The sequence below is a fragment of the Sinocyclocheilus rhinocerous genome, unplaced genomic scaffold (assembly GCF_001515625.1).
Source record: "Sinocyclocheilus rhinocerous isolate Xijiao unplaced genomic scaffold, SAMN03320098_v1.1 scaffold323, whole genome shotgun sequence".
Classification (NCBI taxonomy): domain Eukaryota; kingdom Metazoa; phylum Chordata; class Actinopteri; order Cypriniformes; family Cyprinidae; genus Sinocyclocheilus; species Sinocyclocheilus rhinocerous.
Window position 1 is genome coordinate 513,000 of NW_015643640.1, and position 15,336 is coordinate 528,335.

At 38.1% G+C, this 15,336-nt stretch overlaps 2 protein-coding genes across 2 annotated transcripts in view; one reads left to right on the top strand and one right to left on the bottom strand.

The window, feature by feature from the left end:
* The window catches only part of LOC107757615 (lipopolysaccharide-responsive and beige-like anchor protein), a 244,625-nt gene that overhangs the window by 67,442 nt on the left and 161,847 nt on the right, over positions 1 to 15,336 (bottom strand). The window contains exon 39 of the mRNA XM_016575147.1: positions 14,167 to 14,303. Coding sequence (XP_016430633.1) covers positions 14,167 to 14,303 — 137 coding nt within the window. The remainder of the gene's footprint in view (positions 1 to 14,166; positions 14,304 to 15,336) is intronic.
* LOC107757614 (protein mab-21-like 2) lies at positions 11,148 to 12,793 on the top strand. The gene has a single exon (XM_016575146.1). The coding sequence runs from the start codon at positions 11,422 to 11,424 to the stop codon at positions 12,499 to 12,501; it is 1,080 nt and encodes a 359-aa protein (XP_016430632.1). The 5' UTR covers positions 11,148 to 11,421; the 3' UTR covers positions 12,502 to 12,793.

A 15,336-nucleotide genomic window follows, 5' to 3' on the forward strand; every position in this document is an offset into this window, starting at 1 on the left:
AAACTTTCCAAAAATCCCTGGAATATTCAAAAAAAAATCCTGGAACGTTTCCAAAATTTCTGGAATGTTTCCGAAATTTACTGGAAATTTTCCACCTTTTTGCATCGCTAACTGTGATACGTCACGCAATTAATTGCGATGAAATATTTTACTTGATTGACAGGATAATTGAGGCACAAGAAAACTCGCAGAAGAAAAAAATTGTCTATGAAGTGATACAACAAGAAATTAACTAAAACAAACAAATCGGGGAAAATGGAACATAAACAATGTGGCATGCCATGTATTATTTCTGGAATGATTACACAGTCACATAAACTACCACGCTGACATTTAACATTGTCATTAAATGTGGAAACTGAGCACCATTTTGGTCAAAAACGAGGTGCAAGTGGAGTCAACTCGGCTGTTCCATGTCAATCCATTCACTGCTCTGTAGAAAAATAGAAAGTTCAATCTCCGCACGACTCAGAGAAAAGTATCTGTCGATCTTCTTGGCCTACGGCAAGATTATTTGCCCTTTGTCTTTATCTTTACAGTGCCATGCTACTGGTGTGGAGCGCAGTAATTCAGACTCATTTACACTGCTGGTAAAGTGGATCAGATGACGCTTGATCGAACTGTCACCTAAAAGAATCTGTCATGGACGGCTGGCCTTATTGGGTCCCCATGGAGAGGCCATTTCAACCAGACTGGATGCATCATTAACCAAGACGCGGCAAGAGTGGAATTCAAGAGTTCTGGATCTTCAAAAAAAAAAAAAAAAGGAGAACCAAATGTATGGTACTTAGTAATCAACCTTATTTACTATAAACCTAGACAGGTATACCGTAGTTAGCAACAGTAACAAACACAAAAATGACTGCACAATTTAATCATAACATTAATGAAATTCCGCAGCAGAAGAGGACAAAGGTGTGCGTCTAATCTCAGACAAACACGCTCACTCTGTCTCATCCATCTGGCTAGCAGCATATGCCGTGACGTGTGTCAGTGACTGCTCTGCTGAGTAAATGATGGAGAGCAGATCAATCAGGGGGCTGGGAGGCCCCAAACCTTCACCCTGTCGGCAGAGGAAGATGGAGCAGCTAGACTCAGGTGCAGGAAACCCACCTTCTGTCTGGAGAAACAGGGCCACTGATAATGGGCTCCTATTGTATGATAAACCCAATCTGCTGGTACTTGTGCTCAGTTAGTCTGCTGGTGCTCTAAGTCAATCTGTGCTTTTGGTTGGGTCATGTGTTTGTACATTTCAAGTCTGATTTAACACATGACTTGTATTCTTTATCTATCAAGACAGGTTCACACAAGTCTCTGACGAAGTCTCCATATCAAGTCTCAAGTCTCTGGGTCAAGAGCCAAGTCAAGTCTATAGACTTTCAAGACCAGGGGCCGGTTGCATAAACTGTTTAGACTAGTCTTAAAAAGTTAGTCACCTAAAATCTAAGTCAAGTCTTTGGTCTCAAGTTAGTTCTCAAATCTATTTTGTCATGCTGCAGTTTATGTAGTAAATTGATTTAACTCTGACGTGAAATATACACACACACTACGGCTAAAAATTTTGGGGTTGGTAAGATTTTAAAAATGTTTTTGCAAGAAGTCTGTTATGCTCACCAAGGCTGCATTAATTTGATTTTGAAATAGTAATATTGTGAAAAAAAATTTATAATTTGAAATAAATAAATACATTTTCTACTGCAATATATTTTGAAAAAATTAATTCCTGTGATCAAAGTTGAATTTTCAGCATCATTACTCCAGTCTTCAGTGTCACATGATCCTTCAGAAACATTTCTGATTATTATCAATGTTAAAAACTATTGTGCAACTGCATTTGTGTGTGTGTGTGTGTGTAAACCATAATAATTTTTTTTTCAGGATTCTTTGATGAATTGAAAGTTCAAAAGAACAGCATTCGTTTAAAAAATAAACCTTTTGTAACATTATAAATGTCTTCACTGTAAATTTAAGGTAAATTGACTGTAAATAATAGTATAAATAACAATAGACATTTAAATGCAAAAAAAAAATAAAAATCTTAAAATGCAAAAAAAAAAAGTTAAACAGTAAATAAATAAATAAATATTACTGACTCCAAACTTTTGAATGGTAGTATATATATGGATTGTTAATTAAATGCAGGTCTTCATTTTTGGAATCCAAGTGAAGTCTCAAGTCAACTGCTTATGAGTCTAAAGCCTGTGTTATACTTTCCGCGCGTACAATCCGGACGCGTACGCGGACATCGCGGACACGGACTACTTGCAATTATACTACCAAAACTGTCCGCGGAGCGGACGTGTTCCATACATGCGTAGTAGATCGGCTTGAACAATAAACAAACATGTGAACAAAGAATTGCCCAGAGTTATTGCACATCTGGCTGTCTTTATATTGTTTTATCGACGGATTGTGCAGGTTCGAGTAGCAACGGGCTTCTTCACACAGCCTGCGCATGCGCAGTAGCCTACTGACAAAAAAATCACAAAAAATGGGAGGCACGCGGATGTCCGCTCAGAGCCTCCGCGCACACTCTCCGATGACGATTTTTACGTCACGCATACCATAGCGGACCCTAGCGGACTCGCGGACGCGGAAAGTATAACACAGGCTTTAGACGAGTGTTAAAGGGATAGTTCACCCAAAAATGAAATTTCTGTCATTCATTACTCACCCTCATGTCGTTCCAAACCTGTAAGACCTTCATTCTTCTCCAGAACACAACTTAAGATATTTTTGATGAAATCCGGGTGCTTTCTGACCCTGCACAGACATGTTCAAGGCCCAGAAAGGCAGTAAGGACATCGTTAAAATAGTCCATGTGACATCAGTGATTCAATCGTAATGTTATAAAGCTACGAGAATACTTTTGGTGTGCAAAGAAAACAAAAATTACGACTTTAACAATTTCTTCTCTTCCGTGTTGCGTTCACGAGAGTACAATGACGCAGAGAAGAAATTGTTGAATAATGTCATTATTTTTCTTTTCTTTGCACACAAAAAGTATTCTCATAGTTTCATAACATTACGATTGAATCACTGATGCCACATGGACTATTTTAATGATGTCCTTACTACCTTTCTGGGCCTTGAACGTTTCAGTTGCGTTGCTGTCTGTGCAGGGTCAGAAAGCTCTCGGATTTCATCAGAAATATCTTAATTTGTGTTCCAAAGATGAACGAAGGTCTTACGGGTTTGGAATGACATGAGGGTGAGTAATTAATGACAGAATTTTCATTTTTGGGTGAACTATCCCTTTAAGTTTTATTTTTTTCTACACTCAAGTCAGAGGTTCCATGATTACCCACTAGATCTCAGATTACCGTAAATCCACATTAAAAACATATTCTGTAAGATATGCACAAAGGAGCAACCTTATAATGGCTTTCACTGCTTTCAATGCATTTTTGTTTGTGTTTTTTTTTCACAAACGGAGGAATGAATATTAAAATTATTTTCTGTGGTAATCGACATGTCACAGATGCTATTAAAACATCTTAACTAATATCCTTTCAACTAAAACTGTCACATACCAAAGCAAAGCATCTTCTGCAGGACACAGTCATTACATCAGTGTAAAACTGATCCTGACCTTCACCAGTAGCTATAGAGTAGCACAATACATCTCTCTGAAACATTTCTTTAGAATGATGTCCATCCCAGATCATAAAAATGCCACTGGGGAAAGAAGGCCACAATAGAAACAGACTATAATTCAATGAAGGATGCAAGTTGGAAGCGTGAGGGCAGCTCTCCTTGACTTTGAGGCACTTCTGTCACAAATCTGTTTCTTCCCTGCTCTCAGCATTCGTATAATGGCTTTCACTGCAAGTGCATGGCTTTCAATGCATTTTTGTTTGTTTGTTTTTTTTTACAAACGGAGGAATGAATATTAAAATTATTTTCTGTGGTAATCGACAACATGTCACTTAACTAATATCCTTTCAACTAAAACAGTCACAGACCAAAGCAAAGCATCTTCTGCAGGACACAGTCATTACATCAGTGTAAAACTGATCCTGACCTTCACCAGTAGCTCTAGAGTAGCACAATACATCTCTCTGAAGCATTTCTTTACAATGATGTCCATCCCAGATCATAAAAATGCCACTGGGGAAAGAAGGCCACAATAGAAACGGACTATAATTCAATGAAGGATGCAAGTTGGAAGCGTGAGGGCAGCTCTCCTTGACTTTGAGGCACTTCTGTCACAAATCTGTTTCTTCCCTGCTCTCAGCATTCAATTATCATTGCTGTATTGGCAGACAGGATCAGTGACCTGCTTCATACCAGACGACTTCATCTCAGGAGTAACCTCAGTGCCCCCGAGTGGGACAGGAAAGAGCGGTGTCGGTTTAGCTCACTATTAGGGGACTTAGCGATATCTGGCTCATGATACAATAATACTGCAATCTTTAGTTAGTTTAGTGTGTTGTGTTTCAAAACTCTGTTTTTCATTCATCTGCAATGGGTTAGGTTTAGTGCTTTGTACAATTTTATTCTTAAACTTTGGTCAATTAAAGACAACTTAAGCATTGAAGAAATGCCACAGCATTCAGATTCTTACAGATGTGCTTTGAGTGTTAGTCAATCAATTTTTTACCAAACAGAAACATCAAAAATTTTAAAAAAAATTGATTCTCGCCCTGACAATATCCACAGCATTGTGCCGTACATTTTTCCAGTAATTTGAAATATTCATTGTTACCTCATTTTTTAGCATTTTTCCCCCACTAAAGTAATTTCTTTTTGCACAACTTTTATATTTGATGTGTGCCATTTTCAAATCCATTACATCCATGAACTATTATTTATAAGGACTATAATATTTATAAAACTTATATTTAGTCTTTTCTCTACATTTGTTCTGAAATTAGAAAATGAATTAAAAAATATGACTTGAAAAAATGGAGTTGTTGACACTATAGTAGACATAATGTGGACAAAAAGTAGAAACACATCCAAATAGGATTTCGGTCTTTTGAAAACTGTGAGAAAAACACTAACGTGGGAAATGACCGAGAGAGAGAATAAGGCCAGTAGATTTCATCATGATTCATCTCAAGTAATGCAGAATCTTTAATGTTTTCTAGAGACTGTCCTTAAACTTCAGCCAAATTTTTTCAAATTAAAATATTTTCCCCCATTACAAATTATATTAGCAGAATAACTTCAATAATTGGCATGAGTTTCAGAAAGTTTTGCTTTAACACTCAAGCTAACACGGATTCCATAAGTTTACGATATTTCTCACACATTTAATGTCACAACAACTTTGTTTTCAGTTTTTTAGCTTTTACTTCCAGGTTTAAATTGGATAGTGAATCACAGATTTTCAAAGTGGTCTCAGACTTTTGGTCTCCACTATGTTGAAGAAGAGAGAGAGAGACCCTCATCATTCAACTCAATGTACGACTCATCAATTTATCGACTCCCTGTGTAAATGCTGATATGAGCAACAGTCACGGCTGCTCTCCTCCAGCTCATTGATAGTGACAGAGCTGCTGTAGTTGGCCGTTTGCCTCTGCACAAACTACTTATGCCTAACTGAAAAATCAATAAAATCTTCGGACAACCTGACACTGATCAGCAGCAGTTGAAGGTCATCCGTAGCAAACGAATGAGGATGGTGTGACCCAGTGTGTGTGTGTGTGTGTGTGTGTGTGTGTGTTTGCAGGACAAGCTTAACAACACTTTTCCCGCGTAACATCCCTCCCACCTTCCCTCCTCTCCTCCTACCCAATTAGGTGTGAACGGCACTTGTCCTTCAGAAGACACTCGACTGCCTGAAAAGAAAAGCAGTGGACGAATCTAGGAGGATGTTTTATATTAAGCAAACACATGTGTGAAGTCAAGGAGTAAACAATATAAAATACGGAATTTATTGTTAATCAAATAAAGTCAATCGCCGGGCATTTCCCAATAAAAAAATATACTCATGGAAGTGGCCACAAAAAGTGTTTGGATTGTCAAAATGTATGCATAAACACACTTTAAATGAATGAATTACATTGGACGATAAAACAAAATATCAAACCAACTGGTGTCAAGGTGATTTTAGTACATGTATGAACTCATCTAGATCACACAGGTCTCCCGATTTGTCCTGACAATATATCTATAAAAATATTTATCTAATATAACAAAATTGATTTTTAACAAATTACTGAATACAAAAATGTAATACAATAAATGTCTTTTTTTTTAAAAGCTGTTACTTGAAAAGTGTTTCTGTGCTATCATTAAAAACAAAAACTATTTTTCAAATGCAGCGACATGTATTTGTTTCAAAGTTTGGCTTAAGCATCCTGTATGGCTATGTGCAGTGTTGCACACTTTTGTTGTATTCTTACTATTCCTGAAGTTTCATTCTGTGTAGAGTATGCACATTTTCAGTATTCCTGTAGTGCTGGCTACTCTATCCCACAGTGCCATACACTTGATCTGGCATCCCGTTTCCAGCTTGATTAATGAACCGGATATAATCACAGCAGTCTCTCTTTTTGACTTATTATTAATATTTTATCCATTTATTTATTTTCAAAACGGAATCATAAATGCAAAATAACTGCTATTTCCAAGATGATAACTGGACTCCTCTTTAATGACATCATGTCAAAAAAAGGCAGGGTAAAAGTGAGTTAACCTTAATTTAACTTAGATTAAATATCTTACTACATGAACATTCAGGGGTGAAATTTAGGAGCAAATATTCAAATTTTCTTGAAAACGTTTACAAATCCACAATATTAGACCAACACATGATTCATTTTACATCATGTGACAACAACGTAGCGCAGTACTATTTGGAAAACGTGTATCATGGAATACTACTATTTCACTTTAGAGCTTGTCTGATAAACACTGTTTGTTTGGAAAAAATAAATGGCATAAATTGGGCCTGGAGGGTGTCCCGTACTGATTAACTCTAAACGTCAAAAAGTTTCAGAGCAGCACAACAATATAACACTGAGAGCAGTGGAGAAGCATGAGCGCATAGTAAGAGTGTCTGATCAGGAAAATACTAAAACAGATCAAATGCAGCCGGATGTGAGGGATGCAGAGAAACACCCACCATGACCTAACCAGATCTCCCTGGCAGATGCGGAAAGGCCTGCCAAGCAATTAGTACCACTGGTTGACTTGTTTGGGGCCGTCTCCTAGGGGCAAATGCAGCTGGGGCCGTCTGTGTGTGTGTGTGAGAAACGTGTGTAAGACGGTGCGCCTTTTTTGCCTGCTGCCTCTCACATTTCCATTGTGGCGCAGAGAAAGACTACAGGCTAAAAGCATCTGTAACTGACATTCTGCCCCTCTTATCATTGACATGAAAGAGCAAAACATGCTAACTTCAGCTGAGACGAAAGAAAAACTGCTGCTATTTTTTTCTCTCCTCCTAAACGAGCCTGGAGGACACTGTAGTCGTGTTTTTATTCACTAAGGATGTCTTTACGCTTTACGGCATAAGGATATTACAGCTATAGGATACACCAGATATGTAAATAAAAACTAAAAAATACCACTAAACAACAAACACAGTAAAACACAACAGGGTACAAACCCAGAAATCAGTTCATAATTTATCAAGCATTTCCAACAGAGAGCATCTGACAAAGCACAATGGGAATGAACATTTCTTCATGTGGAGGGTATCTGCCAACAATTTTCATAAATTTTTAAATATGCTTTGTTGAAAACCCAAAAGAGCTTGTCTTTTCTTTTTTTTCTTTGACTGTGCTCCTGAAGTTACCCGGATCACTGTTTTTCTTTTTTCTTTGATCAGCCAACACTATCTGGCTCTTTTTTAACTAGGTCAGATGACCTGGAAATCATGTAGAGACGCAAGGAATGAGAAGGAGAGAGAGAGAGAGTCTTATCAGACACTGTCCAGCGTTGTAGAGAGGATCAGAGTGGAGTCATCAGATCAAAGAGGAGTGGCTCCACACTACCACTCCTCTCTCATCTTCTCCTTCAGTCTGCTCACTAAGACCAAAGCTCTTTTGGGTTCCAGATAATACGGAATGTTTTCAAAAAAAGAGATAAAGGGGGAGAAAAGAGCCCAAAAGCATTTGTTGGATCTTATTTAAACGCTTCTATTCAGTTCTGCTAAGTGTATCATTAGGTTGAAGAACACTTTTTGGCACTTTAACGTTAGAAGAGTCAAAGGAATTCTACCACTTGCTGAGATGTCAGTGATTCAAAGCCTGCATTATACTTTTTTATTAAAACAATTCAAAGGAAGGAAGGAAAGTTAAATAATACTCATAGAAAGGATGATTTTGGAATTATTTAATGATATTTATGTTAATATTTGGTTAGCTATTTAATAAATACTATTTTGTATAATTAAGACATAATTATAAATATTAAGAAAACATAGTAAAGCTAATTCAAAAGACAAAATATGTCATGTTGAATATGCTATAAAATATTATAAAATAAAAATGGAAATGTGAAATTAAATGGTTGTCGCTGTATTTTGAAAATGACATTATGCATATGCTGAGTTTGTCACTTGTTCTGAGACGTAAAATTGTTCATTACAAAAAAAAAGAAAAACATCTCCAAACGCCTATATTTTTGCAGATTACGGAAATAAATTCAATGCTTCCACATGCCAAACACTGATTAAAATTAACTGTTTATAATTTTACTTGGCCTAAACTTCACAATATAAAACTTTGCTAAATCCAATAATAAATTAACTGATTCATTTGCTTAATTCTTTATTCCAAATTAATTCAAGCTTGTAACAACTAATTTGAGTAAGTGATCTCAAACAGTTTGATGTGGTGTATATAAAAAGTGCACCAAGTTTTTTTTTCTCATTACTTCTATAAGATTTATTATTATTATTATTCTAAATAAATACTGCATAGAGAACAGTAATGTTTTACTGCTTGATGAATTTCTGTAAGATGTTAAGGAGTGTCATTCAGACCAGTTAGCACTGTGGCCAAATACTAGTCAAGAATAAAAATTTTTAAAAAAGGCTGGTTAAAGGTGTGTTAATCTTAATTTAACTTGGATTAAATATCCTACTACATGAATATTCAGTGCTGAAATTAAGGAGCAAGTATTCAAATTTTCTTGAAAAAGTTTCAGGCAGGTTACAAATCCACAATATTAGAGCAACACACGATTCATTTAAGGTGTAGCATTCTACAATTAACTTAACTTCTTAACCATTACAGAACAAAGTCATATAAACCATAAAATGACTGGAGATTCCCACAGCAAATATCTGTTGGACGTTCTTTTATTCCAACAAAAGCGTCTAATTTTTAGAATTTAAATGAAAATGAAATATTAAGTAAAATGCATTCCAATCACATAGCTGTAGAAATAGTAATCATCATCCATGACCATGATTTCGTTTTACTTGGTTTGGGAGTTAAAACAATGTTTGTGTAATTAGATAAAACACCGCGAAGTTCCTTTAACGAAAGAACATTCGCTCAGCGTGATTCTAACAAACGAGCGAGAAATAAAACGCCCCGCGGGCTCTCAGATGGGCTTAACAACACAAACCCCTGACATTCGTTTCTCTCACTGTAAAAACACACTCAGTCGCGACGGATCGATGCTCTGAATGGCCTCATTTAGCGCAACGCATCCTACAGCACGCAGCGCTATATCTGCAGAGCTTCTCGTAAGCCTGTCGTTAAGACAACTGTGATGAGAGCTGAACTCATACAACATGAAGTCTGGCTTGATAAGAGACTTCAATTACACGCCAAACAATCTCTCCTCTCTAAATTATTCATCCTATACGCTACGCTGCCGATGAGATGCTGCTCAGATTCTCCAGCGAGAATTTTGGGGAAAAAGGATGTTAAAAATTTTAAGCATTTTAAGAAAGTTATTTTAATGAAAGCAATGCATGCAGAGAGCGAACGGAAAGCAACTGTGTTAATGTCTATAAAGGTAAGTAAATAAAATCGAGAAATACTACGCACGCACACACACATACAAAACAAAAAAAGGAAAAGTAAATTACGTACATCAAAAGACTACACACAAAAACCAACGAAGTAAATAAACACATTTGTTTCTTTAAGAAAAATGAAAGAAAATGTACGAATTAAGCTTTAACTAAGAAAACAAATGTCAGCCCAACTTTATTTTTTATGCGCTTTTTATTGTTTTCATTTTATATATATGTATATATATTAAGTGCATGCAGAAGTTAAATCCTGAATATCTTCTGTAAATAACACATGTGCAGGTTGCTCATACATCCGCACTGGAGCGTTTCTAAACCCCAATTCATTACAGCTCACTGCCATCTAATTACAATAACACCGAATAACCCGAATGACATATCAGTCTCTAAAAGCGTTTCATTACGCTCCTAATTTTACTGACCATAAACGCTATGAGAAATTAAAAATACAACTCTATCTAGTTTTAAACGCTGTCATCTGTAAGACCCTTGATTGTGTTGCAATTGTATACGAACAGACTGAAGAATTAGAAAACAGTTCGGCCAATCTGGATCAGCATGTTTTTGGTATTATCACAATATTACAGAAGCTACATCTCCACTACCATGCGACCATGAGCGCGCGCGCGCGCACACACACACACGTTTGATCGATTTAAAGCAGTATCCAGCTTTTTGAGTATAAGATGAAATTGCGTTGGAAGCATACAACACTAGCAGTGCGCGGTCAATAACCTTACAGTGGCAAAAACTGTATCTTGTTTAATTTAAGTTTTTAAAGACCATAATTGAGTTCTATGTAAAAAAAATAATAATAATAATTGCATTAACAAATTTGTATATTTTCACCGTACGATCAAATATACACACAGTGAAATAACAAGTTCACAACATGTCAAATCGTTGTAATGTAGGTTAAATAAAGTAAAGGCTTATAGGTTAAATGTGTGCTCTTAATGCCGTCTGTAGAGCCTAACCTGAAGGCGCCGCGGCTCGAGCGCTGGATGTTCAGGAGGAGAGAGTCTCTTCAGCGCACCGAGGCTGCGATTGGCCAACTGCACTGACAGCTCCTCCGCTGATTGGCCAAGAACCGATGCCCATCCCCTTTTCACTCCAGCTAGAGGACCATTCATAAACTAAACAATTCCAACACTCAGGGCTGAGTCTGGACAACTGCACACTGGCGCACAGTTTTCACGCGCAAACACAAGTGAGAGAGATGATGACATGACGCGCGGAGATTTATCCTGCAGCTGATACTGGCTTAAACCCTTAAAACCTTTTCAAGTCGAGTTGTTAAAGTCGCACTGCGTTGCATCCACCCGTTTCCTGGTCCAAACTTGACGTCTATCCGCTGTGGGCGCTAACTTCATCACTTCAGTTTTTTTTTTCTCTTTACTGGGAGTTTTCACCGGTAAGCATTGGATCCATCGGCGTACTGCGAAACTCCGGTCTACAGTCCGGATCTGTGCCCCAATATGATTGCAACGCAAGCAAAGCTGGTTTACCAGCTTAATAAATATTACAACGAAAGATGCCAGGCGCGCAAAGCGGCCATCGCCAAGACCATACGAGAGGTGTGTAAGGTGGTGTCGGACGTGCTGAAGGAGGTGGAGGTTCAGGAGCCCCGCTTCATCAGCTCCCTGAGCGAGATAGACACGCGCTTTGAGGGCATGGAGGTCATCGCGCCCAACGAGTTCGAGGTCGTGCTTTACCTGAACCAGATGGGAGTCTTCAACTTCGTGGATGACGGCTCTCTGCCGGGCTGCGCGGTGCTCAAACTCAGCGACGGCCGTAAGAGGAGCATGTCCCTGTGGGTGGAGTTCATCACCGCCTCCGGTTATCTGTCGGCGCGAAAGATCCGCTCCCGCTTCCAGACGCTGGTGGCCCAGGCCGTGGATAAATGCAGCTACCGGGACGTGGTTAAGATGGTGGCGGACACGAGCGAAGTGAAACTGCGCATTCGGGAGAGATACGTGGTGCAAATCACCCCGGCCTTCAAGTGCACGGGCATCTGGCCTAGAAGTGCCGCTCAGTGGCCCATGCCTCACATCCCGTGGCCCGGGCCGAACCGGGTGGCGGAGGTGAAAGCGGAGGGGTTTAACCTACTCTCTAAAGAGTGCTACTCGTTAACGGGGAAACAGAGCTCGGCGGAAAGCGACGCCTGGGTCTTGCAGTTCGCCGAGGCCGAGAACAGGCTTCTGATGTCGGGCTGTAGGAAGAAATGTCTCTCTATTTTAAAGACTCTCCGTGACCGACACCTCGAGCTGCCGGGACAGCCGCTCAATAACTACCACATGAAGACCCTGCTGATGTACGAGTGCGAGAAACACCCGCGGGAGACTGACTGGGACGAGTCGTGCCTCGGCGACCGTCTGAACGGTATTCTGCTGCAGCTCATCTCCTGTCTGCAGTGCCGCCGGTGCCCACATTACTTCTTACCCAATCTAGACCTGTTTCAGGGTAAACCACACTCAGGCCTGGAGACAGCGGCCAAACAGACCTGGAGACTGGCCAGAGAAATCCTCACCAACGCGAAAAGTTTGGATAAACTGTGACATTTTATGTCGGTGAATGTTAACGGACGCTTGAGATCACAACACTGAAAGTGGAGAGAATGTGATCGTGGTGCTCTCCGAGTAATGAAACCAAGAAAATAAAAGATTAAAATAAAACACGCCGAAGCATTTGCTTCTGCAAAGGCTCAAACGGGACATTGCAGGAGAGCGAAATGAAGGTACATTTTAAACTAAGTGTAATGATTTTGTTGTTTGTTTGAACTCTTTTCACAAAGTGAAAATTTTATTTAAATATATGCACAAGATCTTTAATTGCGAATTACAAAATGTAGCGTGCCAAGTTCAATTTCTTTCATGATGTGATCAAAAATTGAAACGTGTAATAAAATCATGACACGATGAAATTTAAACTTGGCATTTGTCATTACTCAATTAAAAACTGCTGACATTAATGGGATTACATTACATAAGCTAGATGCATAAATAATCAAGCATATAGTTTTGTGATTTGTCTTCGCTATTTAAACAAAAGTATAGCTAAAAGTAATATTAGGACAGTGTGTGTCTTTGTGGACTGGCCATTCAGTTTAACTCGTAGAAAACGAAACGTGGAAAATACACGTAGCATGTTGCTGTAAAGTAAAAAAGAAGATTTAGTAAATAGACACGAGCAATAAAATAAAGATTGGCGTATTTTAAAAATAATAGCAATACTGGATTGCATCTTTTGTGAAACAACCAAGACCATTTACACTACAAAATAAAACGTAAACAGCCGATCTCTCACACAGACCAACAGTACTTCATCTCACTGATTAAAATCAATTCAGCATTACATGAAATATAAACATGTTCAAATAAAGACACTTTGCATTTTAATTTTTTCGATTGAATAAAAATAGGCCAATGATGGGAGTAAAGAAATCTGTTCATTTACTCTGGAAACCCCCGTTTAAAAACAAAAATCTTGTTTTATCATCAATTGTAAAAATAAAAGCACCTTAGAATTAAACAGCCTACTGAAAGAAATGCTTAGACAATGTTTTGCAACAAACAAACAAATAAATAATCTACTAAAAGCCATATAGCTATTTTATTCTGACAAAAGTAACCATTTTACTTCACAATTCTGTTACTATAGTAAAGACAGCAAAATATTATTAATATAGATTTTAGGAAAACAACTTTATTGAAAGCAAGATATGCCAAGTGCATAAACAGAAAAGGAATTTGATAGTTAAGGAAATATTGAACGTTGATACTTTGTTCTTCCAAAGGCAAAACAAAAGTCCTAGTGAATCAAGCATTCAGAAGAATGTAACAAATTAACTCATCCTCTTCTGTGCCTTAATAGTCAGGATTTTCGGTGGCACACATCAGCGACAAGCCAACGGTGATGGCAAGTTACACTTTAATAGCCTTGACCCACATATGTTAAAAACAGTTGAAACACATGCAACATGCTATAAAGGAAAGAGAAAGCAATATTTTCTGCAAGATAAGATGACCACAAAAAGCTAGTACTCAAACCCTTTGAAGGAAAGGTAGTCATATTTAAAAAAAAAAAAACTAACAAAAATACACATACTGGTGTTGTGAATGCACATGGAAGGACTTTGGTTATACTACGGCTAGTCGCTCCATTTTTTAGTATGCACTGCTCATGGGACAATTGGAGTCATTTTGGATGAGAAACCCTCTTACCTTGGGATCAATGTTCTTAAAACTCGGGTCTTCTTCATCCACCTCAAAGTATAACTCCAGGGCCGTGATGGACAGTGTGCCTTTTACCACTACAGCGGGTGCAACCAACAGTGCGCTGGTGCTCAGGTTAACAGGCCCTACGGATCACAGAAGAGCACAGCGGTTAGTGTGTGTGTGTGTGCACGCCTCCCACATCCTCTGCTGCCCTTGGCATAGAAACCCTTTCAAAGGAGTACGGAGTGTTTACTCGAACACATAAACTCAACAAGGGTGCATACTGACTTCCTGATAGAACATCTTTAGTTTTTAATAAGCTTGAGAGGAAAAGCCAAGTAAAGCTACATTCATGTTACATTCATTTGAGGATAATAAAGCTGAAATCAAATGATCACTCAATAATAAACACTAGACACAATATAAATATATTGCTTTAGGCTTAATCTATACTTTATTGCATGCAATTTATTAACAAAACATCATAATATTACAACTTTCTTATTATTACTGTTTAGGAACTAAACATGAAAAAAAAAGATTTGTTAAATGTAAACAAATAAATTAAATGCATTCATTGAACAATTAATTAAAAATATTAAATTAAAATATATAGTATTTTTTTAAAAGCAATTTCATTAACCTAATCCATAAATAGGATTATCTCGTGCACAATGGCATATTTAAGCGCTTCATCTGTCATAGAAACGGTATTGTCGCAATGTCAAAAATGCGCTGAAATCCGCTGTCAATCAGCGCTCATTGATTGCGGCTTTGGGTTTAATCTGTCATCAATCTTAATTTATGCCAGCATGACAATGTTGAAGGGTTGCTCTGGGGAATTTCTGCCTCTCTACATGCGCAAAGCATCGGCTATGCGCCTGCAAACTGCCGCTGCACTCCATGTTTGATTTCCCAAAGCACCCTTCAATTCACAAACGCATGGCATGATCAGATAAGTTCATCAGCACGAAACACGGCTGAGACACAACACGGGGTTTTTTTTCCGAACACGTTTCAATTATACCTGAATCAAACAGCTTCCTAAATGGATGATCTGCAACGACACGAATCTCCACGATCATTTGCACTTTATTTGAGAGAGATTGTCTTTTATTGTAGGACAGACTGCCAGCCCAAATGAGATAAAAAATGTATAAACGCGTTAATGGGGGG